This window comes from Bubalus kerabau, chromosome 9, assembly GCF_029407905.1.
Source record: "Bubalus kerabau isolate K-KA32 ecotype Philippines breed swamp buffalo chromosome 9, PCC_UOA_SB_1v2, whole genome shotgun sequence".
Lineage (NCBI taxonomy): Eukaryota > Metazoa > Chordata > Mammalia > Artiodactyla > Bovidae > Bubalus > Bubalus kerabau.
The window spans coordinates 39,930,394-39,958,392 of NC_073632.1; the positions used below are offsets into that span (position 1 = coordinate 39,930,394).

The 27,999-nt window shown below is 37.4% G+C and overlaps 1 protein-coding gene and 1 long non-coding RNA gene across 8 annotated transcripts in view; one reads left to right on the forward strand and one right to left on the reverse strand.

Moving 5' to 3' along the window:
* FAM184A (family with sequence similarity 184 member A) overlaps nt 1-27,999 on the forward strand; it is a 124,655-nt gene that overhangs the window by 81,333 nt on the left and 15,323 nt on the right. For all 6 annotated transcript variants that reach the window (XR_008698076.1, XM_055535057.1, XM_055535055.1 and 3 more), the window contains exons 10-13: nt 19,383-19,595; nt 21,887-22,040; nt 26,339-26,466; nt 27,815-27,999. Coding sequence is in view for 5 of the 6 variants with exons in the window: in XM_055535057.1 (XP_055391032.1) it covers nt 19,383-19,595; nt 21,887-22,040; nt 26,339-26,466; nt 27,815-27,999 (680 nt within the window). In the remaining variant the exon portion in view is untranslated. The remainder of the gene's footprint in view (nt 1-19,382; nt 19,596-21,886; nt 22,041-26,338; nt 26,467-27,814) is intronic.
* The window catches only part of LOC129619746 (uncharacterized), a 48,878-nt gene continuing 32,219 nt past the window's right edge, over nt 11,341-27,999 (reverse strand). Inside the window, exons 2-3 of one of the 2 annotated variants that reach the window (XR_008698077.1) lie at nt 18,007-18,178; nt 11,341-13,508 (exon numbers count right to left, since the gene is read on the reverse strand). This is a non-coding gene — a long non-coding RNA (uncharacterized LOC129619746). Of the gene's footprint in view, nt 13,509-18,006; nt 18,183-27,999 lie in introns of both variants that reach the window. The other variant, XR_008698078.1, reaches the window with a different exon arrangement.

A 27,999-nucleotide genomic window follows, 5' to 3' on the forward strand; every position in this document is an offset into this window, starting at 1 on the left:
AGTCTGCCTTGTTTTTCAATCAGGATCTATTGAGCTAGACATTTTCTAGCTGGATTTGGCACTGTCAAGAGGGCACACCGCCTCTCCCACCTGTTTTCTATCAAATTATTTTATTCATTATCCATTTACTCAGATTTCATCCATGCCTTTCTGATATTCTGGTATCCTTGTCTTTTTTTTTTTTTTTGGACATCTAGTCTACATTGTTCATTCCAAAGGGGATATAATGCTTTGCATCTGGTTCTAGTTCTATGTATTATAATACATTTTGTTACATGTGGCTGCAATTTTTGCCAACTTTACAGAAAAAAATTTTAAATCCATTTTCAAAGCAGATTAACCATAAATATTCAAAGTAACCAAGAATTAATTGCCTCCAAAGGTGAAGCTGTTCTGTACTGCTTCAGGCCGTGAGACCATTTCCAAAATTATAACATCTTCCTTTTTCCCACTTCTAAAATGTGTAGGGCACACACATTACCGTAGATAAGCTGGCAAATAGCTGTTACATTCAGGATTGTCTACCTGAAGGAAGTTAAGAGAAAACTAAACAAAGGATTTCACATTAAAGTAGAAGTGAGTATTATATTAGAGGGTTCAGTCTTTGTAGATATATGAATTGGGACACATTCTAGCAGGACCGGCAGTCTTTTTCATGGAACTTTGTTTTGGACAGAAGACCCTTCCTGGCCCTTTGGATCTTGTTCTGTAGATTATTTTGGATGGTTTCCTAGAGGCTGTGCTCTGCAGCCTGCTCCACCGTTCTCCAGTTGCCTGACTGCTGCTCATGCCTGCTCCTCAAAGCTACCTCCCCTACCCTGCGCCCTCCAGCTCTTTCACTGTCACCTTGACACTGCCTGCACCCTTCCACACTTGGGGAAAACAGACCTGGCTTGGGCTTTGTGAAATTAAGGGAGTACAAAGTGGCAAATAGAACAGGAAACAGTTAGGGCCTAGGCAGAAGCATCTGTTACGAAAGGGTGCCAGAGAATCTGTATTTTCATGTATTTAAATCATTTCTGAGTAAGCTGAACACAAGTCTAATTTTTGTGCCTTAGCTTACATGTATTTCATCCTGCTTAGAGCAAAGAAGTAAAAGAATTTGTCTTTCACATGGGTTTAATTTAAACTCACCCTCATGGCCTACATATCAGAAAAAATGGGCATAGACAAGCATGAGAATTTTATTTTTCTTTAGTTCGATGTTTTTTATTTTATGAAAGTTTTCAGAATGTTTTATTTTCATTCTGTGCTCCAATCAGAGCCTAACTTTATATCTTTTAGTCTTCCGTTATTATTTCATTGTGTTCTATTTTTTCTATTCAATGATTATACTTTAGTCCAAAACTAATTTTGCTTCCTGGGCTAATGGGTGTGCACATTTGAATTCCTTTAAAGTAGAAGAAATACAGTCTTATTTTTCTTTAGTTGAAAAATGATTATATAGATTCCTCATTGATCATATTTTCTTTCTGTGAGCCTAAACTGTCATCATTTATTTCTCTATTTCATCTTTTTCAAGGAAGATTTTATTTTGGAATAGTAAGGAAGTATGACTTCGTATTCCAGTGCCCCCATTCAGATCCGTGAACTGGGAAATTTGAGAGACACATGGATCATTCAGACATAGAATTATGGAATTCTGTTGTTTAGGTCTGACTCGCCATTTTGAACTCTGAGGCCCCAAGGTCATTTAGCTGGTTGTAGCAATGCATATGACACAGTTTTTACCCTCCACGTATTTACAGTCTAATAGGGGAAAGACTTGTGTACAGACACCTCAGTAAAAGTCACTCTGCTGTAAGTGACTTTATAAATGGTCTGGACTGTTAGTACTGTGGAAGCAGTGGTGTTGGGGTGCCACCAGCTCATCGAGCTGGTTTGCCAGTATCTTCTCTACTCCATATTCAGGGTCATCAGGGTCATCATGGCTTGCAGTCATCCATGGCCAGAGTGTTTACATCCTAGGTATAACAAATGCTACAGATGAGGGCTTCATTTTTCAGAGAGCTGTTAAAACATTTATCAGCATACTACTGGGTATAAGTACTGAGTTAGAGAAAAGTAATATAGCAAATGTGATTGGGTAAGATTTCATTGAGGAGGTCAGCTGTAGTGTGGCTTTTGAATAAAGTGAAGGGGGAACATAAATATTTTTATTCATTTATCAGACATTTATACTCAATGTATACTCAGTGTATCAGACAAAATATACTCAGATTTCCCAGAGACTGTAAGGAATACCGAAAAATAACAGGACAGTTGGGAAGAGAGATCATTGTGAAAAACTTTAACTTCTTGTCTTAGGAGGTCAAAATTTACTCAATAAGCTATGACATTCTCTCAAAGGTTTGTGGATAGCAGAATAACATGCTGATATTTTTTTTATTTTAGAAAGTTTAATATTGAAGTGAGGACTAAATGGAGACATCTCAGTATAAATATCTAAATTAAAGTGTGTGAAACAGAGCTCTTGAATACATATCATGCATCCCTCCATCACTGTAGCCTAAGCCAGACTGCTCCTGCTAGACACTGGCATTCCTTACTGCCTAGCCATCTAAGCAGTAAAGAATGACTGCCTCCTCTCTCACATGCTGTGCAGCCAACCACCAGCATTTTCTACTGTTCTGCCTTCCAGGTACATCCAGATCTTCTCATGTCTTACCACTTCCTCCGCTACCCTTCTGCGCCGCACCTGGAACCTATATTTGGTTTCGTTGCTTCTTCTCTTATCTACCTACAAATTGTTTTCCATCCAACCAAAGTGGTACTCTTAAAATATTAATTGGATGACGGTACTGTAATCTCCAAATCCACCAGTGGCTTCCCATCACCTTCTTGGAGTGCACTCCACACTCTTACTGTGGCCTGCAGGAGCCTCATGATTTGGCCTCTGTCTGCATGTCATCTGCTGCCACTGTCTCCCTTCGTTTTTTACAGCCATACTGGACTACTTGGAGTGGAGTTTCTGGACCACAAGCTTAATCCATCTCAGGGCCTCTGCATCTTCCAATGCTTATAGAATCCACCTTCCCCACATCTACATGGCTTGTTCCTCAATTTGTTCAATTCTCTGCTCAAATCTTTTTTCCAAAAATAGTTATTTTTGACTGTTCTGGGTCTTCATTTCCGAGCAGGCTTTTCTCTAGTTGAGGTGAGCAGGGGCTACTCTTTGTCGCAGCGCACAGGCTCCTCATTGCAGTGGCTTCTCTTGTTGCAGAGCTCAAGCTCTAGGGTTCATGGACTCAGTAGTTGCAGTTCCCAGGCTCTAGAGCACAGGCTCTATAGTTGTGGTTCATTGTCTTAGTTGCTCCATGGCATTTGGGATCTTCCTGGACCAGGGATCGAACTCATGTCTCTTGAACTGGCTGGTTGTTTCTTTACCATTGAGCCTCCAGGGAAGCCCTATGCACAGATCTTAATCTTCAAAAAAGATCTTCCTTGACCACTTCCCCTAAAATAGCCTCCCTTTGTCACTCTTTTATTCTGCCTTGTATTTCTTCGAAACATTTGTTACCACATAGCATCATATTGATTCTCTTTCCTGTTAGAATGTAGTTCCATGAGCACTGGTTCTTTACCTGTGTTGCTCATGCTGCATCCCAGCAGCTTAAGCTGTGCCTGGCATATAGTCAGCTCTCAGGTGTTGCTGAATAAAGAAAACCTGAGGCAGGGCATCCAAAGAGGAGGTTGTCAATTATATGAAATACAAATAATTCCACCCAAATAGGACCTGAATTAAGTTTATTTCACTGAGAATTACAAGAGAAATCATAAAGGAACAAATTTGATGGAATACTCTGGTAAAGGAGAAGGACATGTTAAAGCTGGCCCAGGATTTGAAACAAAGATAATGGAAAGATGATCATCTGAGACAGGAAGGTCATGACAGACTACTTCACTGAAAGGGGATGAGGTGGTGAGTTTGATTTTAGACTTATTGATTCTATAGTCACAGGATACTTGGGCATTTTTCACGCTCAATAGGAAAGAACAATGACATGAATAAGAAGTGGAGCATCAAAATCAATGCTGTTGATCAAGAGTGACAGAAAAGCCAGTTTAAGGCTGTTGCAGAATGCTTTCTGATTGCTAGATGAGTGTTGTCTAATACGGTAGCAACGGGCCACCTATGACTGCTGAGTACTTGAAGTGAGCTTCATCCAATTTGAGATGTCAATGTACAATATATACTGGGTTTTGAAAATTTAATATAAAAAAAGAATATGGAATGTCTAACTAGTACTTTTTATTTAGTTGCATGTTGAGATGCTAGTACTTGGGATATATTGGGTTAAATATATGCCTAAAAATAATTTTACCTTTTTTAATATGGCTATTAAAATATTAAAGTGACACATGGGTCTCAATTATAACTTTTGTTAGCACTGGTCTAGACTATTTGGAACAAAACATTTTGAATCAGTTTGGTTCTGTAAGCTCAGTACTCGTTCTGCTGGCTCTTAAGTTTTATGTTAGGAAGAAAGAAATTCTCTCTTTAGAAATTGTACTTCTGTCTATTGAAAAGAGATATATTTTAATCAGTTTTCTGCCCATGTTAAATGAGTAACAATACTACCTTTTAATAGAGAATGGCTGCAAGCAGATACTGAGGTAGAGGGGATAGAAAAGGACCCAGAGTTATCACCTCTTCTCAGCTAACTTAGACCATGACCTTGACAGAAGCCCTAAGCTGTGACAGGAGACAAGTGAAGCTGACCTTGAAGGTTCAGAATCCTCTCCTGAGAAATTAGGAGACCAGGGAACTATGTGAAAGAAACCTCAGGGATTCAGCCTGGACCCTGGGGAAAGAGAACGAAGAGATGGAACTGTGCTATCTATACCTACCTTAAAAAGGATGTGTAAAATACTGCGTAGTTTTAGCTATAGGCTTTTTGTAGATTTTTTTTTTTTTTGGCCTTACCACTCAGCATGCAGATGACACCACCCTTATGGCAGAAAGTGAAGAAGAACTAGAGAGTCTTTTGATGAAAGTGAGAGGAGAGTGAAAAAGTTGGCTTAAAGCTCAACATTCAGAAAACGAAGATCATGGCATCCGGTCCCATCACTTCATGGCAAATCGATGGGGAAACAGTGGAAACAGTGTCAGACTTTATTTTTCTGGGCTCCAAAATCACTGCAGATGGTGACTGCAGCCATAAAATTAGAAGATGCTTACTCCTTGGAAGGAAAGTTAGGACCAACCTAGATAGCATATTCAAAAGTGGAGACATTACTTTGCCAACAAAGGTCTGTCTAGTCAAGGCTATGGTTTTTCCAGTAGTCATGTATGGATGTGAGAGGTAGACTATAAAGAAAGCTGAGCGCTGAAGAATTGATGCTTTTGAACTGTGGTGTTGGAGAAGACTCTTGAGAGTCTCTTGGACTGTAAGGAGATCCAACCAGTCCATCCTAAAGGAGATCAGTCCTGAGTGTTCATTGGAAGGACTGATGTTGAAGCTGAAACTCCAATACTTTGGCCACCTGATGCGAAGAGCTGACTTATCGGAAAAGACCCTGATGCTGGGGAAGATTGAGGGCAAGAGGAGAGGGGGATGACAGAGGATGAGATGGTTGGATGGCATCACCGACTCAATGGAGAAGGGTTTGGGTGGACTCTGGGAGTTGGTGATGGACAGGAAGGCCTGGCGTGCTGCGGTTCATGGGGTCGCAAAGAGTCGGACACGAATGAGCGACTGAACTGAACTGAACTGAACTCAGCATGCAGGATCTTAGTTCACTGACCAAGGATTGAACCCTTACTGACACTGGGAGTGTGTATTCTTAACCACTGGACTACCAGGGAAGTTCCCACCTGCCCCCCGAGTAGTTTTAATGTGTACTGAGTGTGTGTATGCGTATGTGTGTTCTGCAAAATACTGCAGTGGGACTGTGATGAAATGCCGAACAGTCTATGCCTTCACAGGCGCTAGGGCCCAGAAGACACTTGAAAAATATTAAGAACTTCTAGATATCACTGTAATAATAAATACATTTATTTCCATTTCCTATGGCAGGATACTAAAAATAATTATGATACTTTGGATTTGAAAACAGTCAGTAGATATATGATTATAAAGTTAAAGACCTAGCCTCTGAGAAGTGTTTAAATTATCTAACATTAGCTTCTCTTCACCTTAATTTCATTGAAAAGCCTGTTATTACTGATTTAGTTTAAATATGAAATAATTGGTCATGACTTTTTTTATTTTTTGTTTCAGGAGAATTATTAAAGTTGTGATTCCCACTCCTAATCTTAGGTTTATTGGTTGCTTTTCTCTAGATGTTAGTATACTTGAAAATAATATTGGAAAAAACTTTCCATAATTTAAGACAGTACAGTGTTATATGTTAAATACTTAATTTTAGAATATTTTATTAAGATTTAACATATTTTACTTGAATGCAATATAAAATTAATGTAGATATTGTTTCAAGGAATTTAGAAATTTAACAAGTGACATTTCTTCTGTTAGTAAAGAAAATTCTATTGTCAGAATAAAAAATTCTGACATATGTTAAAAATTCAGTATTTCTGATACGCTAGGCACTGTGACAGACCAGTAACAGGGCTGTCTTGCTTCCCTTTGTTTATAATCTAGAAAAGAAGGCAAACAGAAATGGCACATTAACTCGTTACAACTGTAATGTTGTATGGGACAGGCTTCTCTAAGTGCAGGATCTTTTACCTGGAAGAGAAGCGGAATCAGGCCAAGAGGAGAAGGAGAACAGCATTCTGGGCAGAGGGGGGAAGTATGTGCAAAGGTCCTCAGGCAGCCCCCAAATACCTGTATTCTGGGGAATAGAGAGCTAGGAAGATGGGGGAGGTAGGCAGCAGGGTCAGATAACATGGGTTCTTCTTTGCCTTGTGGAGATTTTATCTAAAGTGCCATGACGAGCCACTGAAAGATTTTAAGCAAGGTTTAATGAATCTAACACATTCAAACATTAAAGTTTGAAAACTCTGACTGTGGTACAGAGAATAGACCAGAGTAGGACAAGATAGGTGCCGTTCAGTGTATATTGTTTCCCTCTTGGCAGCCTTTCTTTGTTCAGATTAATACAGATATTTAGTATACTCATTAGTTCACTTCTCTGAGGGAGTACATTTCTCAGTCTTAGATTCTGCTGGCTTCTGTCCACAGGATTTCTGCAAGATATCTGTTTTTTTTAAATAACTTCTTTTTGTTACCTAAGAGTTTCTCATGACTTCTTATGCTTCTGTGGGGAAGGGGAAAAGGTAGAGAGTAGTAAAAACTAACTCAGTAATAAAAGTCCATGTCATTCATTTAGTCTTTTAGTAAACATTTATTGACCATTTAACTCTTTGCCAGGTACTAAGTTTGGCACTTTGGATGCAAAATGTGAACAAGCCATTGTCCTCTAAAAGCTGGTCATTCAGTGTGTGCATGCTAAGTCTCTTCCATCCTGTGGACCATACCCCACCAGATTTCTCTGTCCATGGCGATTCTCCAGGCAAGAATACTGGTGTGGGTTCCCATACCCTCCTCCAGGGGATCTTCCTTACCCAGGGATTGATCTACCCTACCCATCTCTTATGTCTCCTGCATTAGTAGGCAGGTTCTTTACCACTAGTACCACCTGGGAAGCCCTGTAATTCAGTGGATTTCAATATTTATATACCAGTACATTTGTAAACTGCAAACATCTATCAGTAAAAACCTTGTGCTATTTTCTAAATGAATAAACTGAGGATTAGAACAATGAGATTACTCCTAAGAGCATAGTTTTCTTATGTACAAAGCTGTAAACTTCTCATTAAGTGCAGCAACTTTTTCAGTTATTATCAGTTTTTCTTCCTTACTTACAATGGCTGAAAGTCTGATTATATTCATCCATCAAGACCAGAAATCCTGAAAGACCTTAGTAAGCCTTCTGTGCTAAAATATCCAAGTGCTCTAATGAGCTGAAGAGGACCTCGTAAGGCCCTTTTCAGTCATCTCAAAAACTAACAAGTAGCTTAAGATGCTTTAAAGGAAATTGACTTAATATAGCATTAATGTTTCTTAACATGGATCTTGCTCATGTAGAATACTTGCCAAATAATACATCTGCATATAGATTTTTAGTTCATCCAGTATTCTCTCAAACATTTACTGGGAGGAATCTCAGCCCATTTTGTGTTTTAAATACCATCTATAGGTCGTGCATGCTCAGTTGCTCAGTCGTGTCCAACTCTTTGTGACCCCATGGACTGCAGCCCTCCAGGCTCCTCTCTCCATGGGAATTCACCAGGCAAGAAAACTGGAGTGGGTAGCCATTTCCTCCGCCAGGGGATCTTCCCGACCCAAGGATCGAACCCAGGTCTCCTGTGTCTCCTGCATTGGTAGGCAGATTCTTTACCCTCAGCCTCCGAGGAAGCCCAGTCTGTATAATTCAGTGACTTCCAGTTAAATCCAAGTTAAATCTCCAGCCTTTGTCTTCACCCAAACTCAGTCACTTGGTTATCTAATAGGCATCTCAGACTTAGCATGTATGGCTCAAAAATATTGATTCTCAATCCCTATCCCATCGTCTTCACTTCCTGGCACTGCTTTTTGCTCAGAACAAAAACTGAAGAGTCATCTTTGCTTTCTCTCTTTTCTGATCTCTCATGTAATCTCAATCCTATTTATTCTACCTCCAAAACAAATCCCAGTTCCACCTGCTTCTTTCTGTCTTAGCAAATACTAGTCCAAGCCACCATATAATAGCCTTCTATTTAGCTCCCACAATTTCACTTTTTCCCTCACAAACTTGAAGTAATCTTTTATGATGTAAATCAGATCATGCCATTTCCCTGCTTAAAATTCTTTCAGGGGTCCCCAGTGAATTAAGGCTCTTTAGTCTCTGGTGGCGCAGCAGTAAAGAATCTGCCTACAATGCAGGAGACTCAGGTTCGATCCCTGGCTTGGGTAGATCCCCAGGAGAAGGCAATGTCAACCCACTCCAGTATTCTTGCCTGGGAAATCCCATGGACAGAGGAGCCTCGTGGGTTACAGTCCGTGAAGTCGCAAAGTGTCAGATATGACTTAGCAACTAAATAACAGATATGTCCTATTTCACTTCAGCCTGACATACCCCCCACACACACACCCAGTCATTCCAGCTTGCTGACACCTTAGGATCTTTGAGCTAATCCTTCTGCCTGTTCACTCTTTCCCCCCAGTCATCTCATTTTGTGGCTGACTTCTTCACTGATTCTAAGTTTAAATGACACTTTTTTCCAAAGATCTTTTTTTTACCATCAACGCAGTATCACCTCTAGTCACTTCCTTATCTCGTCAACCTTTTAAAATCCTATTTATCATGAACTTTTTCTTACTTTTTAATTTATGTATGTATGTTTGTTCAGTATGCTGTTCAGTTCTCTATATCACTCTGTACTTCCTAGAATATAACAGTACTCTAATAATTCTTTAAACAAAAAAATGTTACTTCATTTGTGTACTCACCAATAAGGGTACTGTGACCCATCCCCACTGCCATGCCTCTTCTAGTTGCTGTTGCCAGGTCTGTGCCGTAAGTCACGCCAGGTCACAGCTTGTGGACCAGGACTTTTGGTTTAGATATTTCCATGGCCCTCAGCAATATGAGGACAGAGGTAGTGACCATATGAGTTTAGATTCCAGATGTTCAAGTATACTTCTCTCATAGAAGATCTAGAATTCCGATTGAAGAACCTCTGATCTGTAATATTGGTCTAATTTATCAGTTAGTTCAGGAATCCTAAATAACATACATACTTTTTTTGTCTGATGATACTTTAAAGAATGAAAAAATTATTTCATAAGTAAATGACATTCATTTTAGATTAACTTCTAGTACGAGGATATCAGTTCAGTGAAATATAAAGAGATTAAAAAAAAACTAAAAAAACCCTCGGATTTTCATAAACTTTGTGAACTCTGGAGAAGTATCTCATTAGTATATAAAGAATATTATGAGTAGAAGAAAGAATAAAATAAAAAATAAAATTAAAAGTATGAGAGTTTAAACTGAGAAGTTATAGAATGATCAAACAGAAAGTTAATAATTTTTCTTATTTTTTTCAGCTCTGTGACCTATAACCTAAATTAGTCTTAGGGTATTAGTAAATAATTGTTTACCAAATAAAAGGTATCTTTAGTTTGTAAACATTAAGGAATATTCACGTTATGGGGGAAAAGATAATTATATTCCTTCTGAAAATTTGATTAATGTCCACAGTAAAAGCCACTTTGCAGGAACTTTCCTATATTAGTAATATAAATTTAAAATAACTACTTTGTATCCTTGGAAGGCAAAAAGTGAGGCAATTGAAAATTAAATCACATTTTTCCCATATTTAGGGGAGGGAGAGTATGTTTTTCCAATGGTTTATCACTCAACATTTCAGTGAACTAAAAAATGAATGCAGGTCATATATAATTTTATCAAATAAAGTCTAGGAAATAGGGTTGAAAAGATACAAAGGCATCGTTTATTCCTTTCCCCTGAACTTTTACACTAAACCAGATTATTCTTCAATCTTTACATTTTCAGTGATTATCTCATATTTATTTTTAGCCCTCAAATTATGTAGTCAATGAAGTGAGTGTCTCAGTTCTCATCTGCTCATTTCTCACAAGAGAAATCCTTCGAGAACCTGCTCCAGTGCTGAGTGAAATGCTTTGAGGCAGTATATTATAGATTTCTGGAAGGAATTTAGAACAGTAATATTCCTTCCAGGTGCTAACCACGGTCTTTTAAACTGACCTCTGGTTTACATGTACTGTCCTTTGGTGTCTTCCATAGGTAAGTCTGCAAGCCCGTAAGCCTCAGACACTGTTTTAACGGACTACAGATAATGTAGACTGTGTGTCGTAAAAAGTTCTTTTTGTCTGATTTCTTTTTCAGAACTGTTTTCAACTTACTTGTTTCTTGAGCATATTATAATTAATGTTCTATGTCTTACTCTCCCTTTTTGTCCCTCTTTCTTTCACTTAGTCGATTTCTGAATGTTTCCCTTTATTCCTGTGATCTTTTCATAGCGGCACTCTCTGGGGGAAGCTTTGCATAAATCTATCAACAATGTAAGTGAGCGGCACTTACACTTTGCACACAGGGCATGTTGCACTTTTGGTTTTGCATCAACATCATCACCGCTTGAAAGCTTTAACTTATGATATTAAAAAATACACTTTTTGGCCTGGGTAAGATATGTTGTATATGGGTAACAAAGCTTCTAGCTTTCAGCCTTTTGTTTGCATATGTGCACAGGTCTATCACACACAGTATTGATAAGCATGCATTTTATTTTAAAGCCAAGCAAGATTTTACTTCTCAGATATAAAATTCATTATTTTAATATTTGCATTGATAGCTGTAGTAATATTTTGAAAAACTGTCAACTTGTTGACTCTAATAAAAAATGGAAATAAATGTAAATGTATTTCTTCTTTTGTTAAAGTAGTTTGTTTTTTAAAAGAGTAGACTCAATTGACTTCTTAAGAGTATCAGATAGTTGTGCAGGTTCATAGATTCAGAATATATTTTACATTTTAATGTTACAATTATTAAAAGATTTAAAGCAAAATGGAGTAAATCCCTTTCCAAAGAATTGGCAGTGCTATTCTTTTACTTATACATACTCAAAAATGCAGATACTAAGCTTCAAAGTAATATTGCGTTTAAACGATAATTAAAATTTTTTTCTTTACATATGAAGAGAAAAATGAGATTTATTTTCACATCGAACTCGTGCCCAACTTGTCCTTTAAAATAAGTTAGCAGAGAGGTAAGCATCTTTGAATATTTTTCTTGATATCCTAGGGCAGAGGTCAGCAAGCTTTTTCTGCAAAAGACCAGACAATAAATATTTCTAGCTTTGTGGGTCATGCAGTGTCTGTGACACCTACTGGCCTCTGTTGTTATATGGAAGTGCCCATGGGCAATAGAAACAGACTCCAATGTGCCAATTTCTGACCTAGAGGAATCAAATCTTGAGTCTAGAGTGGTCCTGCGAAATTTTTATATTTCAAAACTGTGTCCTCCTACCTCCTTAATTTCTTTCTACTGTACAAGAAAATTTTTATCTGTTCTTTATGTTCAACTTTACTGTCTATATGAAAATTAGAAATACATGAATACATTTAATGCCATTTTCTTTAATGTATTTTAAAGTGGTACTCAATGTTGGTGAACTAAGGCTACATTTAGAACTTTTTTTTAATAATCACATAGACCATAGTAAGAATTTGGGCATGGTTGCTGTATCAATCCAGACTTTCTGACATGCATACTAATTGGGATAGAAATAAGAACCCCAAATAGGATATGATTGATTATTGTCAAAAATTATTTGAGTTGTACTTCAAAATACGTGTGACAACATAGTCACTTTCCCCTAAACAGTTATAAATGAAAAGGTGTTCATTAAAATCAAAACAATTTTATTTAATTTAAATGTATTAGTAATTGAATGAGAATGCCTTGATTCATCTCCTACAAAATAAGCAAAAGAGGTCAATAACACAATGAAATCCCCACTAATTAGTTCTCTTTTGTAACAGCATAGTCACTGAGGATGAACTGTTCACTCAGACATCTCCCAAACAAGATGTGACCTTGTCGGTATCATTCAGCCAAGTGAGAGCTACCCACCCCCTCCACACACTGTTTAGCCAGCCTTCCATGCAAGAAGTTTCCACTATATGCTGTCTTGTTCTAAGAGAACAAGTAATCGTTGATGCCTCTGTTCTTTATTTTTCAACTAAGAATGAGAGGATGACTGGAAATATTCCAAAAATATCTTAAGGGCATTAAGTAGGCATTACTGTGGTTCTCAATCAATAAACTCAGTTTACAGGTCTTCTTAGAAAATACCAGAAAATTATGGATGATTCAGTATTTTCCTGAATGGTCATAATTTCAGAAGCTTAAGTTGACTTTTCTTAGCCAGGCCCTTCAAAAATAGGAAATTAGAAGTTAAAAAGGAAAACGATAGAATTAAAATATTCAAACAGTTTCAAACATTTTACATGAGCATTTATATAAATTGTTGAGATAGTAATAAATTATTCTACTGCCCTCTACTAGGCCTATATAGAGGTTTTTAATGTTGCTTTATATATTTGAAAGTATTGAACTGAATATTAATATCATGTGGTTTAGACTTTCTAATAACTTATGTTGACCTTCAGAGAAGGCAATGGCACCCCACTCCAGTACTCTTGCCTGGAAAATCCCACGGATGGAGTAGCCTGGTAGGCTGCAGTCCATGGGGTTGCGAAGAGGTGGACACGACTGAGCGACTTCACTTTCACTTTTCACTGTCATGCATTGGAGAAGGAAACGGCAACCCGCTCCAGTGTTCTTGCCTGGAGAATCCCAGGGACGGGGGAGCCTGGTGGGCTGCCGTCTCTGGGGTCGCGCAGAGTCGGACACGACTTGAAGCGACTTCGTCGTAGTAGTAGTAGTAGATGTTGACCTTTCTTGTCAAAATTAACAAGTATTCTGGCTCAACACAATCCACAACTCCGTACCTGTAGTTTATTGAAAAATGAAATTGTACTTAAACATCCTATTTTTCAAATTGCTTTTTCTTACTAATTTTTCTTGTTTTCACAAAAATGAATGAACCCTCTCACATGAAGCCTCTACCCTGGAAAACAAGTCATTTTTAAAAAATCATAATTTATATGACAGCCTTTTTCAAAAACATACAGAATCACTAGATAAATTGTTCACCAGTATCATGATAAATTGACCAAAACTATAGGAGAAAAGGCCGTAGGTAATATTACTTGAAGAAGATAGTTTGTTTTCCTCCTTGATCTCATAAAATGAACTGAGAGCAGAGGACAAGTAAAAGACCAGGGCTTCAAAGACTTATCTGGTCGTTGCCTTATGATTCTCATTAAAAAAGCAGCCAGAGTCTTAGTTTTATGAACTCCAGAGCAGTGGTTCTCAACTATGACTGCATTAAAGTCATCTGTGAAACTTCAAAAAGAGTGAGTCAGCCTTCTGGTAGACTCACATGAGTATGTGTTTAGACCGTTTATTTTGGGGTGTTTTGGTACAGCGTTTGTAATAGCAAAATCAGGTGAGATGATCTGAATTTTCATCAGGAAGGATTAAAGTAATTATAGTGTATTTATACTTTGAATGGTGTCTACTAGGATGAATTTGGCTTTAAGCAGCAGAACACCCAGTTAACAGTGGCTCATGCTGGCAAGATACTTAATGAGGTGCCCGGGTACTTTGTGTTCTTCTACTTTGCCATGTTCAATATGTTAGCCTTTGGACCTCAAGTTTGTCATGTCATGGTTGCAACTTGGCTGCTACAGCTCCGCCTTTCATGTTCTTGAACAACTGTGCTAACACAGGAGACTCTCCATTAAGCAGTTTTTGAATCAGGAAGTAAAATCTCTCCCCCTCCTCCAAATTCTCCACATACTTCCTTTTAGCTTATTAACTAAGACGGGATGATACAACCTTAGAGTTAGGTTACTGTGACTTTCTTATCGCAGTTGTAATTCACTCCTTGGTGCTGGGAGAGGGGCCTGCCTTCTTGAAGATCGGGATTTTCATTCAGTTCCTGAACAAACTCAAGAGTTCAACTCGTTGTGAAGAAAGAAAAAGGGGGAGATGGGCATTTGGGAAGGAAGAAACGGTGCCTGCCATTTGCATTATCTGTAGTCATTGAAAAGAATGGGGGCATTCCTACACGTCATGGATTGTATACCCTAGAAATGACCCCATGAAAGGAAAAGCAAACCTCTAAAACCAAACTTGTTGGTCTCCCTAGTAGAGAAATCATTAACCATCATTATGCAAATCCATGAGTATACTCAGCTTGAAGGGAGCTACATATTGTTGAGTGTTTGAAAAACCATAGCAACACCTAAGGATCTTGATACCCTCATGGTTTCATGAAGGAAGTTGATGTTTATTTCTGTTTAAGACATAGGGAATGTTTGTTCCAACAGCAGCCCCATGGGTCTCTGTTTCAACTACTTTGGACATTAAGCTCTGGTCTCTTGAGGTGTGCCCTGGGGCCCCCAAGTAATTTTTGTCATATCATGCCAGATGTACACTCTACATGGTGAAAGTCATTCATCCACCTGTTTACACATAACATAGTTTAAAAAAAGCAAAAGAAAACAGGAAATTAAGAGAGAGAGAAGTCATAAGAGTCTTGGGAGACACATGCCTAAAATAAAACACTGTTAACAATTTGGTGCACTTTCTTCCAGACTGTTATTTGTCATTTATAAATAAATATAGACACATGCAAATGCAAAAAAAGAAAAGAGTCTTGGGAGATACCAAAATCTTAGAACTGATTACCCTTAGGGATTGGGATTTGGTGAGGAAAGGGAAGGAAGCACACTTTCCCTTTCATTTTATAAACTCCTTTATTAAAGAAATTTTTTTTCACAACAAACACATTACTTTGGTAGTTAGAAATTATGTTAGGTGGTCTTTGCTCAATTCCAGACCTATTTAATCAGAATAACCAAGGGTCAGTGGCTGGGCAAGTACATTTATTAGAATCTACAGAGATGATTCCGATATATAGCCAGGTGTGAGAACCACAGATTACATTTGCTATCTCAGGATATTCTTTGTTCTGAGGATAAGCTATTTGTATATTTTCTGTATTCTTTCATTTATAGTAAGATTTTTGTTAGGGGTAAAGAAAACTAGAGTGCATAAAAAACCAAAGGTTGTATGTAGGACGTACATAGTGAATGACATATCTCATGTTGACATCCTATCGTATCCAGTACCTCAGATTTGATATTTCAGTTTCTATTTTGAGGGATTTCCATAAACACCATTGCAGAGGTACAGAATCTTTGTGAAACCGCCCTGTTGGAAAGAGGTAAAGCTTTCCCTTCTTCAGAAAAATGTATCTATATGTCTTTAATTTTGTCTTTCTGAAATTTGTACAGCCTTATTTTCAAAAGATAGTATTTTAAGTGGTAGAGATCAGAAGGTAGCAATTACTGTCAGTGAAGTTTGGCTTTTAAAATTATTTGCAAAGTATCTGCAAAGTATTTGCAAAGTACCTCTTGATTAGTAGAACATATTATTTAATTCATATATAAACTGCTGTGGTGGGAATTTTTTAATTAGGATGAAAATTTTTTCTAAAATATTCTCTTTGGTTCATTTAAAATCAGCAAAATAAAAAGCTTTAAGGTTTAAAATTACAACAAATGTGTAGAAACTTATACCATATATTTCATAATTTGAAAATAAATTGAAGCAACTAGTACTGCTTCTCATTTATTCAACAAATGCCTTTCTGTAATACTGTAATGAGAGTATTGATGTAAGTTACCCAGACTATTTAATGCAAAGTCTATCTGTTTTATTTTAAATTAATGAAGTTTTATATTAATATGTATTTCCATAAAGTGTACTAAACTCTGCTGTTTAAGTTATAGCTATAAAACAGCTCATTTTACATTGCTTTGCTCATTATTTCTGTCTTTAAAGTGCCATATAATTTTCATGCTGAATAAAGGCTGACAATTTAATGCCATCTACTAATTTAATTTTTAAAAGAGCAAAATAAGTTTTGATGCTGCATTGCATGATAAAGGCTTCCTGCTTACAAATAATGTTACTGTTTTGAGCATGAATCCAAAGATTTTTAGATAGCCTTAATATTATTTTCATATGCTTTCAAAATTAAGAATATAAAGTGTCTAAACTAAGTATACTTGAGGACTAAATTGCATGATAATGTCTTTTTGCATATACTTTATATTTGCTTAAATATAAAGATTAATTATATATTCTAAAATTAAAAATATTACTTTGGAGTTCTTTCAAGGTAAAGTATATTATATTTAAAGTATTTAAGCTGGAGAGGTTTAAAAAGTGTGCTTAGATTTTAAATGTATAACTGTTAACAAAACTGTGGTATTCATTAATTTTAAATGTTGTACTTCTTTATAAATTTCATCTTTAACTGGTTCAAGTGTGAGTCAAATTATAGTCAAATTAACATATGGGAGCTCTTTTTGATACAGTGACCTTTTGAAATAGTTCAGAAAAAAAAAGCTACACTGCTGTGAACTGATTGGCTTCTTACTAACCTAAATGTGCCCTTAATTGGAGGACAGGATCCAGGGCCACCACTAGCCCATGTGGTGCCTGTGTACCAATCAGAACGCTATGCCACTTTTCTTTGAGTGGACTTGGATGCATCCCAGGGCAGATGGCTTGGTGAGGAGCTTGTTCACTGGGTAAATTCGTCCTCACTTGGCCAGGGGCCTAATAATAGCTTTGATAGGATCAGTCATTATTCTTTATGTAACGTAGTCTTTCCCTAATATTCTCATATATGTTCTAGTAAGTTGTCACCAGGGACAAGGCAGTCACATGGGCCCCTATTCTGGGTCTGGGACTAGGCTTGAACTTGGGAAGAGAGTGGGTAGGAGCCTTGTCTATTTCAAGAACCAGCTAACTCTACTACTTTACACATTGGGGTTCACAAACACACATTTTATTACGTTTTACCCTTTTTTGATTCTTTTTTCTTTAGAGGTTGTCTTTAGTATTCATTTCATCCTGATTTTCTTTGCACAAAATGGTGAGATCACATGACATGGTTTGTTTTGGCCCTCCAGCTCCCACAAGGAAGGCTTAGCTGTTGCCGTGCCTTTCTCCTGCAGTTTTTACGTTCGCGGGTTTATTTGAGCTGTAAATCATCAGTGCTACTGCCATTTAGAGGTGTATGGAGTTGCGTTGCCTGGGGTCAGAGTGTTGCAGTTCACCATGACTCTAAACATGGAAATAGTCTCTGAAATCTTAAGCTTATTTGGAAGTTAGTAGAATTCATGTAACTTTCAATAGGTAAAGTCACTTCTTTGGAAATATGTTAAAACAGATGGAACATGTGTCAGTAGTATCATTTCTCATCAGTACTTGACCCTCTCCACAAAGGCATGTGCTAACCTTTTCTACTAATCCTGATGTATACCTTGCCCTTGTCCCAAGCCCTTCCAGACAGCTGTCACTTACCCGAAACTCTGTAGAGTCTGTGCCTGTTTCCTGCTGCTGGCCTCTGCCCTCTCCTGTCTTCCAGTTCATTCTTTCTTATTTTTCTTTCTCAGTTTGCATTGCTGGTGATTCTTCAGCCTTTCGTTTTCTTTCTCACGTACCTTCATGGTAAGACATGTGAGGCAGCCTATGTCTACCTTCCATCAACCAAAAGAAAGTTTTTCTTATTTACAGAAAGTCACTTTAAAGTCTTTTCTTTCCATTAGCTTTCTTGGCCACAGAAACAGTTTTATCTACATATAAACACAGCATCTTATTATTTAATGGGACACATTTGACAGCTTTTTATCTGGTTTCCTTAAGTTCCCGTTAGCCTCAGACTTGTAGAATATGATTGAGTCGTCTAGTTTCAAGTTTACATTTTCGTTATATGAGTAGAGAAACAGATCAAATAAAATGGCTTCAACAAATATATATGTGAACACACACACATATATACAGATGCTTATACACATTTTGTGCTTCTTTTAGTTAATGTACTTCTGCATGTATTTTAAAACATGCAGAGGCAGTGCAGATGTATTAAGGGTGATGTTTTCAATAGAAGGAACAAATAAGTTCTCCATAGTGAAAGAAAAGTACCTGTCATCATTACAAGGCTGTAAGTAGAAGATTGTGAGAGGTTTGTGATTTTTTAAAAAGCTTGAAGTTCTGCAAATCCTTTTGAATTAAATCAAAATTCAAAAATAAAAATGTTTTTTACACAAGAATTCTAAATTCTAAATTGATAAACTGTTTAAAGAGTACTTCTTTAATGCTCAAATAATTTTAGCTGGCTTTCATTGAGCAGTTAATCTTTGTACGTGGCAGGAACTATTCTGAGTAAACTGTGTGTAGAAATGCTCTTTTCTGTCACATAGCCTGGTGAGGTGTTGACCGAAGCAAGTGGCAGAGCTAAGATTTTAACTCAGAGCCCACAGCCTTAAACAGTCCTGTGGCTCAGCAGTAAAGAATCTGCCTGCAATGCAGGAGTCACAGGAAATGCGGGTTCAATCCCTGGGTCTGGAAGATCCCCTGGAGGAGGGCATGGCATCCCACTCCAGTATTCTTGCCTGGAGAGTCCCATGGACAGAGGAGCCTGATGGGCTACAGTCTGTGAGGTTGCAGAGTCGGACATGGCCCAAAGCGACTGAGCACACATGCACTGAAAACAGAATAAAAGTGGTAATACCTGAAGATTAGCCATCTAGGATATATTATAAGAGATTTTAAGTGGGCACTTTAAGGCAGTTATTTTGCAGTTGTTAATATCTTCAAAATGCCTTTTCCCCTTAAATAGGCACTGTGTGAAATAGGCCTTGTATTTATTCCTCTTTGTGTGCCCTCCTGTGGCACAGATTTCCCTCCTGAAACAGAATCTGGAGATGCAGCTTTCCCAGTCTCAGACCTCTCTGCAGCAACTGCAAGCCCAGTTTACACAGGAGCGACAGCGACTGACACAAGAGCTCGAAGAATTAGAGGAGCAGCATCAACAGAGACATAAATCTTTAAAAGAAGCACACGTCCTTGCATTTCAAACCATGGAAGAAGAAAAGGAAAAGGAACAAAGAGTGAGTTTTAGGTGACATACGTTCAAATGTAACCCAACAGCCTGATCACTTTGTTAACCTTACGATTCTAAAGAATTCATTTTTTGCTCCAAAAAATTATGTATTGCTTTATTTCAGTGTGTTTTCTAGGCTATGACTTCTTGTAGGGGTCACAGTGATTAAACACATACACTAATTGTACACTGTAGGGCTTCCCTGATAGCTCAGTTGGTAAAGAATCTGCCTGCAATTCAGGAGACCCTGGTTTGATTCCTGGGTCGGGAAGATCCGCTGGAGAAGGGATAGGCTACCCGCTCCAGTATTCCCGGGCTTCCCTTGTGGCTTAGCTGGTAAAGAATCCACCTGCAGTGTGGGAGACCTAGGTTCGATCCCTGGGTTGGGAAGATCCCCTGGAAAAGGGAAAGGCTACCCACTCCAGTATCCTGGGCCTGGAGAATTCCATGGGGTTGCAAAGAGTCAGACACGACTGAATGACTTTCAGTTTCACTTTAATTGTACACTGTAGCAGACATATGTTATTTCTGTTTCCCGTGAAAAGGCCAAGGTCATGATGTGACTAATGCTCTGGTTTGTCATGTGTCAGCAGTGATTACATAAATGTAGTCATTACTGTTACCACTGTAATCTCTTAATACTGGTCTTGAACTTAGTCTTTCATCCAACTTTTAATTTTTTTCTTTTAGTCTAGATCTACAAAAGATACATGTCCCTAAAGCATTTTAAGTTTTTATCTCCATTTTTTCCCCTCATGCTTTTTCTTATGTACAGAACTCACAATGAAATGAAATAGGAGACATTTAGAAATAGTACATTTCCCTGTATACTGTTTGTATCGCTATATGGTGATCACTCAGAAAAGAGACATTATTGGTTCAATTATATGCCAGAATCTCCCCATATCCATTATTTAGTTCTGTGTTAAAATGTTAGTTGGACTTAGCCTTAGTGTGATTCATTTTAGTGTAGTTCATTTCTTAACACTGTATTTCTCAATTTCTTTTAAGGACCTTTATTAAGATAAAGATGTGATAGAAAAAGTTACTAATAATAATGTTTACCATCCATACTGTTACTACATATACACATTTTAATCCTTTATTTGGGTATAGACACTATTTTAAGAAATGGTATGTTATTTAAAAATTGTTAAAAGAAAAATGTCATACTCTTAAAAACAACTAATTTGCTGGTACAGTAAGTTTAGTCTATTGATATTGTCCAAAAAAATCAAGGGGGTTCCTTTGGTTAATAATTCAACCTTAGCATTGCTAAATACTCTATTCATTGGATTCCATTTGTGAATTATGATAACACATAAGCTTACATATCATACTTTAATTTTATACAAACAGTCTTTTCAGAACTATAATCATTTTTCAGAAGAAATCAGAACTGGCAATTTTATTGTCTGTCATTAGGTAGCCAAGCTAACCCTAAGTCATGTTGCCTGTACTCAAAGTCCTTTATTTTACCTATATTCAAAGGAACCTATACTTTATGTTTCAGAAAGAATATAAGTAGCCAAATAATAATTTTTAAAAGCATTTTAGAGTAGTAATTGAAGAAACACAGCCCTACTTACAATGTGGTCGCTTTCTCGGAAACCTTTATAGATTACAGTAAGAAAAACCCTTCCTGGCACAGTTCTGTCTCGACACCTGAAGTACCCTGAGCTTTGTTTTTACACTCTTGTGGCCATATATTTTCTCCATGTCTTGGCCACATGTACGTAGTCTGTTCCTCTGGCTAGGCTTTTAAAACTAACCACATGAAAGTCTTCAGTTTTCCAGCTACATCCTCTCAGAGCTTTTGCTTCTGTTCACAAATGCAGGAGCAAAGAAAGGATGACTGTAGGAAAAAGCTACAAACACTTTTTAAGATTGGAGCTGTAAAAGCCCTCCTCTCTTCCTAATCAGGAGATCTTTCCTGATCTGCCCTCCTCCACCTCTTTGCTGAGTCTAAGTCTATGCACACAGAAGAATTATTTGTTAATTTTTGGTGGTTTACATCTCCTTAGCTGTTTAAGAAAAGAGCTTCATTTGGAAACTGCCCTAGGTAAAGGTTCTGTATCTCAATACAAACACTATATATTGACTCTGATTCATGATGATTATGCTCCTGAAGTGAACCTACTAGTTTATTTTCTGGTGATGATCTTATATCTAGTTTTCTTGAAATAAATTAGAGATCTGTTTTCCTTAAATAATGAGTTTTAGTATTTTTTCAATTTTGTTTGCATTTCCCTTCCTGTAGTCTGGCATAATAATTTGAATATGTTTCTCTCATTCTAGGCTCTTGAAAGTCATTTACAACAGAAACATTCTGCAGAGCTTCAATCATTAAAAGATGCACACAGAGAATCAATGGAGGGCTTCAGGATAGAAATGGAACAGGAACTTCAGACACTTCGGTTTGAATTAGAAGATGAAGGAAAGGCTATGCTTGGTATTTTGAAATGATTATACTCCTATCATATTTATTTTTACATCCTTCTAACTTGAAATTCAATAAGAAATTACAAAACTGTACTCTTAAAATTTGAAACCTCAGAATTACTATCTGAGTGTTGTTCCTATTATATTTGAAGTTACTGGATGAAGGAGCAAGTGTTGGCAGAGTAGAATGGATAGAACACACATGGTAAAGTGAGGTTCCCTCAGCGTTCTCTGTACTTTGGCTGTGTAAGCGACACACAGTGGGGCTTCCATTTGTCGTTAAGGGACTAACGCGTTAGTCCGTGACATTCATACTTCCCCACTATCAAGTGACTGAAAGGAATAGATAAGCATGGAACCACATGTCTTTAGGGTGTATCATCATATTGGTTTTTTTCCCCCCACTTTAGGATTTTGTTTCAATGGGGAAAGTCATGTTTTGGTCTGACTTTTTATATGGGTATTTATAGAGGTTATATTAAATAGGATTTTTATCTTTGAGGTGTTAAAATCATTACCTTTTCTATAGAAGATAATTGAGTTTGGAAAAAAACTGAAATGTATTTAAAGGGTTTTTTGTTTGTTTTTAATGTCATTTAATAACTTTTTATTCCTGTCATTTTATTTTCCTTGTTTTTTTTTTTTTTTAACCAAATTCTCCTAATGTTTTTCGTGTCTTTGTCACGCTTCAGTGAAACATTGTTTTCAAAGTAAGAATTGAGAAAAAAGAAGACCAAAGTTGTGAATATTTGGGGCCTCAAATGGAAAACCAGTTGACCCATTTGATCATCTCTGCTGTTGCTGGGAGTTGTAGGCCAGGTCGTTAGAGCTCTCTCCTCTTCCTGAGGAGAGGTAGAGATGGGCCAAGTGTTGGAACCCTTGTCCGCTGAAACATGATTTAAATGTGTCTTTGTTGACAAAAGGACTTCTTGTGATTTCTTAAACTTTTTATTTTGAGATAATTGTAGAATCACATGTGGGCATCCCTAGTGGCTCGGTGGTAAAGAATCTGCCTGCAAGGCAGGAGCCATAGGAGCCACAGGTTTGATCCGCTAAGTCAGGAAGATCTCCTGGCGAACAGCATGACAACCCACTCCAGGATTCTTGCCTGAAGAATCCCATGGACAGAGGAGCCTGGCAGGCTACAGTCCATAGGGCCACAAAGGGTCAAACACAGCAGAAGTAACTTAGCACGCACATAAACCTTTTATTCTGAGATGATTCACATGAGGCTATATATTCACATGTGGGCTTCCCTGATGGCTCAGATGGTAAAAGAATCTACCTGCAATGCAGGAGACCTGGGTTTTACCCCTGGGTTGGGAAGATACCCTCAAGAAGGAAATGGCAGCCCGCTCCAGTATTCCTGCCTAGAGAATCCCATGGACAGAGGAGCCTGGTGTGCTATAGTCCATTGGGTTTCAAAGAGTTGGACACAACTGAGCGACTAACACTTTCACTTTCATAAGAAATAGTACGGAGAGATCCTCTGAATGCTTTACCCAGTTGCCCCAAAGGTAACATTTTCAAAACTAAAGTGCATGTCACAGCCAGGATGTTGACATTGATGCAGACCCAGAAGACACAGAACATTCCCATCACCATGCGATCCCTACTGCCTGTATATAGCCACATGTACTTTACTCCCCCCCCCCCCCATCTTTAACTTCTGGCAACCATTCATCTCTTCTGCATTTCTTTAATGTTGGCATTTTAAGTGTAAAGTTTAAAAATAAAAAAAAAGAACATTGTAAATGGAATTGTACAATATATAACCTTTTGATATTGGCTTTTTTCCACTCAGCATAATTCTCTGCAGGTTCATTCAGGTGGTTATATGTATCAGTAGTTGTCCCCATAGTATTGACCTCTCATATTTATTGTCTTCACCCACTGAAGGACATCCATTTGTTTTGTGCAAATTTAGGCAGGAGTTGAGTTGCAGGAGTTTTTGTGCAAATTTAGGCAGGAGTTGGTTATATGATAATCATATGTTTAATTTGTTAAACATCCCCACCAGCAAGGTACAAGTGACCAAGTTTCTTCACATCCTCACCAGCATTCGATGTGTTATTTTGTATTTTAGCCATTCTGGTAGGAGTGTAGTGATATCTCATTGTGAATTTTACTTTGCATTTCCCTAATGGCTAATGGTATTGAGGATTTTTCCATATGCTCATTTACCATTTGTGTATCTTCTTTTCCAATTTGATTATTTCTGTTTTTACACCCATCTGTGGCTTCAGTGACCATCTGTTGTGCTGTGACTCCAAATATGTATTTCTAGACCAAGAAGGTCTATGGAGAAGGAAATGGCAGCCCACTCCAGTGTTCTTGCCTGGAGAATCCCAGGGATGGGGGAGCCTGGTGGGCTGCCATCTATGGGGTCGCACAGAGTCAGACACGACTGAAGTGACTTAGCAGACCAAACTACTTGCCTTGTGAATTAGATTTATACTTTTTACAACTTTTTAGACTTAGATATTCTAACTCACACTCTATGTTTTAAAATATTAGCTCACCATCTCCCTCACTTCTAAAATATGTTTCCATTTCTAAAGTTTCCACTTGAATTTATGGTATCACTGTTTACTGAGTTGCTAAAACTATGAATCTAGGAGGTGCCTTCAACCTTTTTTCTTTGCTGCACATCCTGTTAGTTCCTCCTCTTAAATATTCTCTGTATCTGTTTCCTCTTCTTTCATCCTTCTGCCACACTTGATTCACGGTTGTACCATTTCTCACCTGAATTATTGCCGCAGCCTTCTTGCTAATCTCTCTTCTACAGTCCATTCTCCAGACTCCAGTTGGGTTAATTTTTGCTTAACTCAAGTCTCACCATGTGACTTTAATCCTTCAGTGATTTCTTGTGTCCTTCCTTAAGTTCTGAAGCAGCCCAGCACCAGGGGAAACAACTTATGAGGCTCTTGGGAGGAGCTTAAATTGATTTGCTACAAGTACAGCATTTCTTTTTTTTTTTTTTTTTAAACAAACTTTTTACTTTATATTGGGGTATAGCCAATTAACAATATTGTGATAGTTTCAAGTGGAGAACAAAGGGATTCAGCCATACATATACAAGTATCCATTCTCCCCCAAAGTCCCCTCCCATCCAGGCTGCCGCATAATATTGAGCAGAGTTTCCTGTGCTCTACAGTAGGTCCTTGTTCGTTATTCATTTTAAATATAGCAGTGTGTACGTGTCCATCGCAAACTCCCTAACTATCCCTTCCCCTAGTAACCATAAATTTGTTCTCTAAGAAGCATAGCATTTCTTTGAAATCTCATGTTTTAGCTTTGAAATTTGTAATTTGTATTTTACTCATATCTTCAGTATTAATATAAAAACAGTGACTTTTCCAGAAATCTTCAGGTCAGATTCATGTTTCAGAAGATGGCATAGGTCCACACATTTTCAATATCTTAGTTTGAGGACTGTGAATCAAAACTTGCAATGGAAAGCATTTGTATTAAAAAAAGCTTTCTCAGGACTGGGCTCCATTGTCTTTCCAATATGACTACTTGCTCTGTGGGCGCTTGCCACACCAAACTTTTTATAGTTTGTCTGATAGACCAGGTTCTTTCTGCTTTTGCGTATGTTAGCCTGTGTTCCTATGACAATTCCTTTGTGATCCTGTCCCCAGTTTCCCTCTCCTAGGAAACCTGGGTTCTTGACACCCTCCCCCACTCTCATTATAACCCGTGTTCATCTCTGATACCCCACTTAACTCCTTGACATGATGTTTTTCCCTCTAGCCTGTGCAGTTATAAAAACAAGGTTATATTTTATTCTCCCCCTTAGTATAGTACCTGGCATTCGGTATGTGTGGATTTTATGAAATAATCTCAAATTCAGATTAAAATGATGACTTCCAAATCACCAGGGACATTTACCAGAGAGTGCTTAACATCATTGAGGGATATTGTGGAAGAAGTCTTACCTGGGTGGGAAGTTACCTCCTAAATATATGTTATATTCTACTAGTGAGTGAGAAGAGTTTTAAAAATGTCCTTTCTGTTAGCACCTTGCTTGCAAACGGAAAGCTTATACAGAAATACCTTGATTCATTTGAGCAGCTGAAAATTTTCTTATCCTCATCAAAGCTAGATGAACCTCTAAATTGATACTTTATGATAGTCTGTAGTAGTCTAAGAGGCATACACAATTCTATGATATTTTAATGGAAATATATATGTCCTAATTTTAAAAAATAATACTTTGAAAATACTTTGTAATTTTTATAATCTTTATCTAAAATACTAGTATTTTTAAAATACACTAAATCCCTTTTTTCCCTTGGATTCCAGCTTCCTTACGCTCTGAACTAAACCAGCAACATGCAGCTGCAATTGACTTGTTAAGGCATAATCATCATCAAGAATTGGCAGCTGCTAAAATGGAATTAGAGCGAAGCATAGACATCAGCAGAAGACAGGTAAAAGAGCATTGTGTTCTGTGATGACTTCTTAAATGTGAACAGATTTGAAAATGTTCACAATTTTATGAAAATTATTTTGTAATAACTAATATTTCACTAGTAATTATTTACTGTCTATATTAAAGAGTTATTTTTAAATAGAGATAGGTAATTTGACTTTAGTATAATGGTCAGTTTATTTTATGACCTTTCAGTTGAATATTTTGAATTTTATTTGCATTTTGAGTGAACAGTGAAGTGTGAATAATACAAAGAGTGAAAACAGAATACTATAAAAAGCAGTGTCCAGTGGAACTTGCCATGATGAGGGACCTGTTGTTTTAATATATCTGTCCTAAGGTAGACATGTCTAGTGTAACCAAGGACCTGATTTTTTAATTAGTTTTTATTAATTTATTTAATTGATTTCAGTTAATTTAAACCTGACTATAAATAGCCATATCAAATAGCACAGCCATAGAAGTAGCAGGTCCTCAGGAAGAAAAAAGATAATTTGTATTTCCATATCACTAGCACAGCTACTGTTCACACTTTAAATTTTTCTCATAAGTACTGTCTTTAATTAGATAGTTTGTATCCTGAATATATGTCTGGATGAAATGGATTTCTAGGCATAGTACAATGAAGGCCATTCTTTATCAGTTTATTACTAATGACTTTCACTTTGTTCTTCAAATATGTTAAATGATCAGCTCAAATTTTTCTTCATTACCCGAAAGCTTTAAATGAACTACCTTATAACCATGGAGGTAAGTTCTTTTCTCTTCAGCTAGACTGCTGCTGGAATTGACAATGTCTAGCTGCAGAATTTGCCGAAAGCAGTGACTTCTAGGAAGATGGAAGGGAGCTTATCTGTCAGACAAGATAACTGCTTAACCAGCAGGAAGCAAATGAAGTCTTCTAAGCAACAGGATGTGTGTGTTTGGGGATGGCCTTCATTAGAGGCTGGTCCTTTTTAAATGAAAGGACAGTGGTACCAGCATTTTACGTCAAGACCACATAACTTTCTGAGTACATAAGAGCCCTGTGTTCTAATCTCAGCTATGCCACTGATTATAAGTCATTCTTGGACAAATCCTCTCTTTGGTATTCTTTTCTTAATCAGTAAAATGAGGGAGATGGGTTTATATGGTCTTTCAAGTCCCCTGTGGCCCTGAAATTACTGAAGCTGAATCTATATAAACACTTCTTTATATATATGAGAATAGAGGTTTCCTGGTTTCAGCAGTTTGCTTTTGAAGCAATGTCAGATTTATTACATTTGACATTCCAGTATGTCATTTTCTTCCCCTTAAACAGAGAAAGTGAATAGGTAGAAAACTTTTCAGAACTATTTATTTTCCAGAGTAAGGAGCACATGTGCAGAATAACAGATCTACAGGATGAAGTAAGACACAGAGAGCATCACATCTCAGACTTGGATAAGGAGGTGCAGCACCTTCATGAAAATATAAATGCCCTGACCAAAGAATTGGAATTTAAGGGAAAAGAAATTCTCAGAATACGAAGTGAATCCAACCAACAGATGAG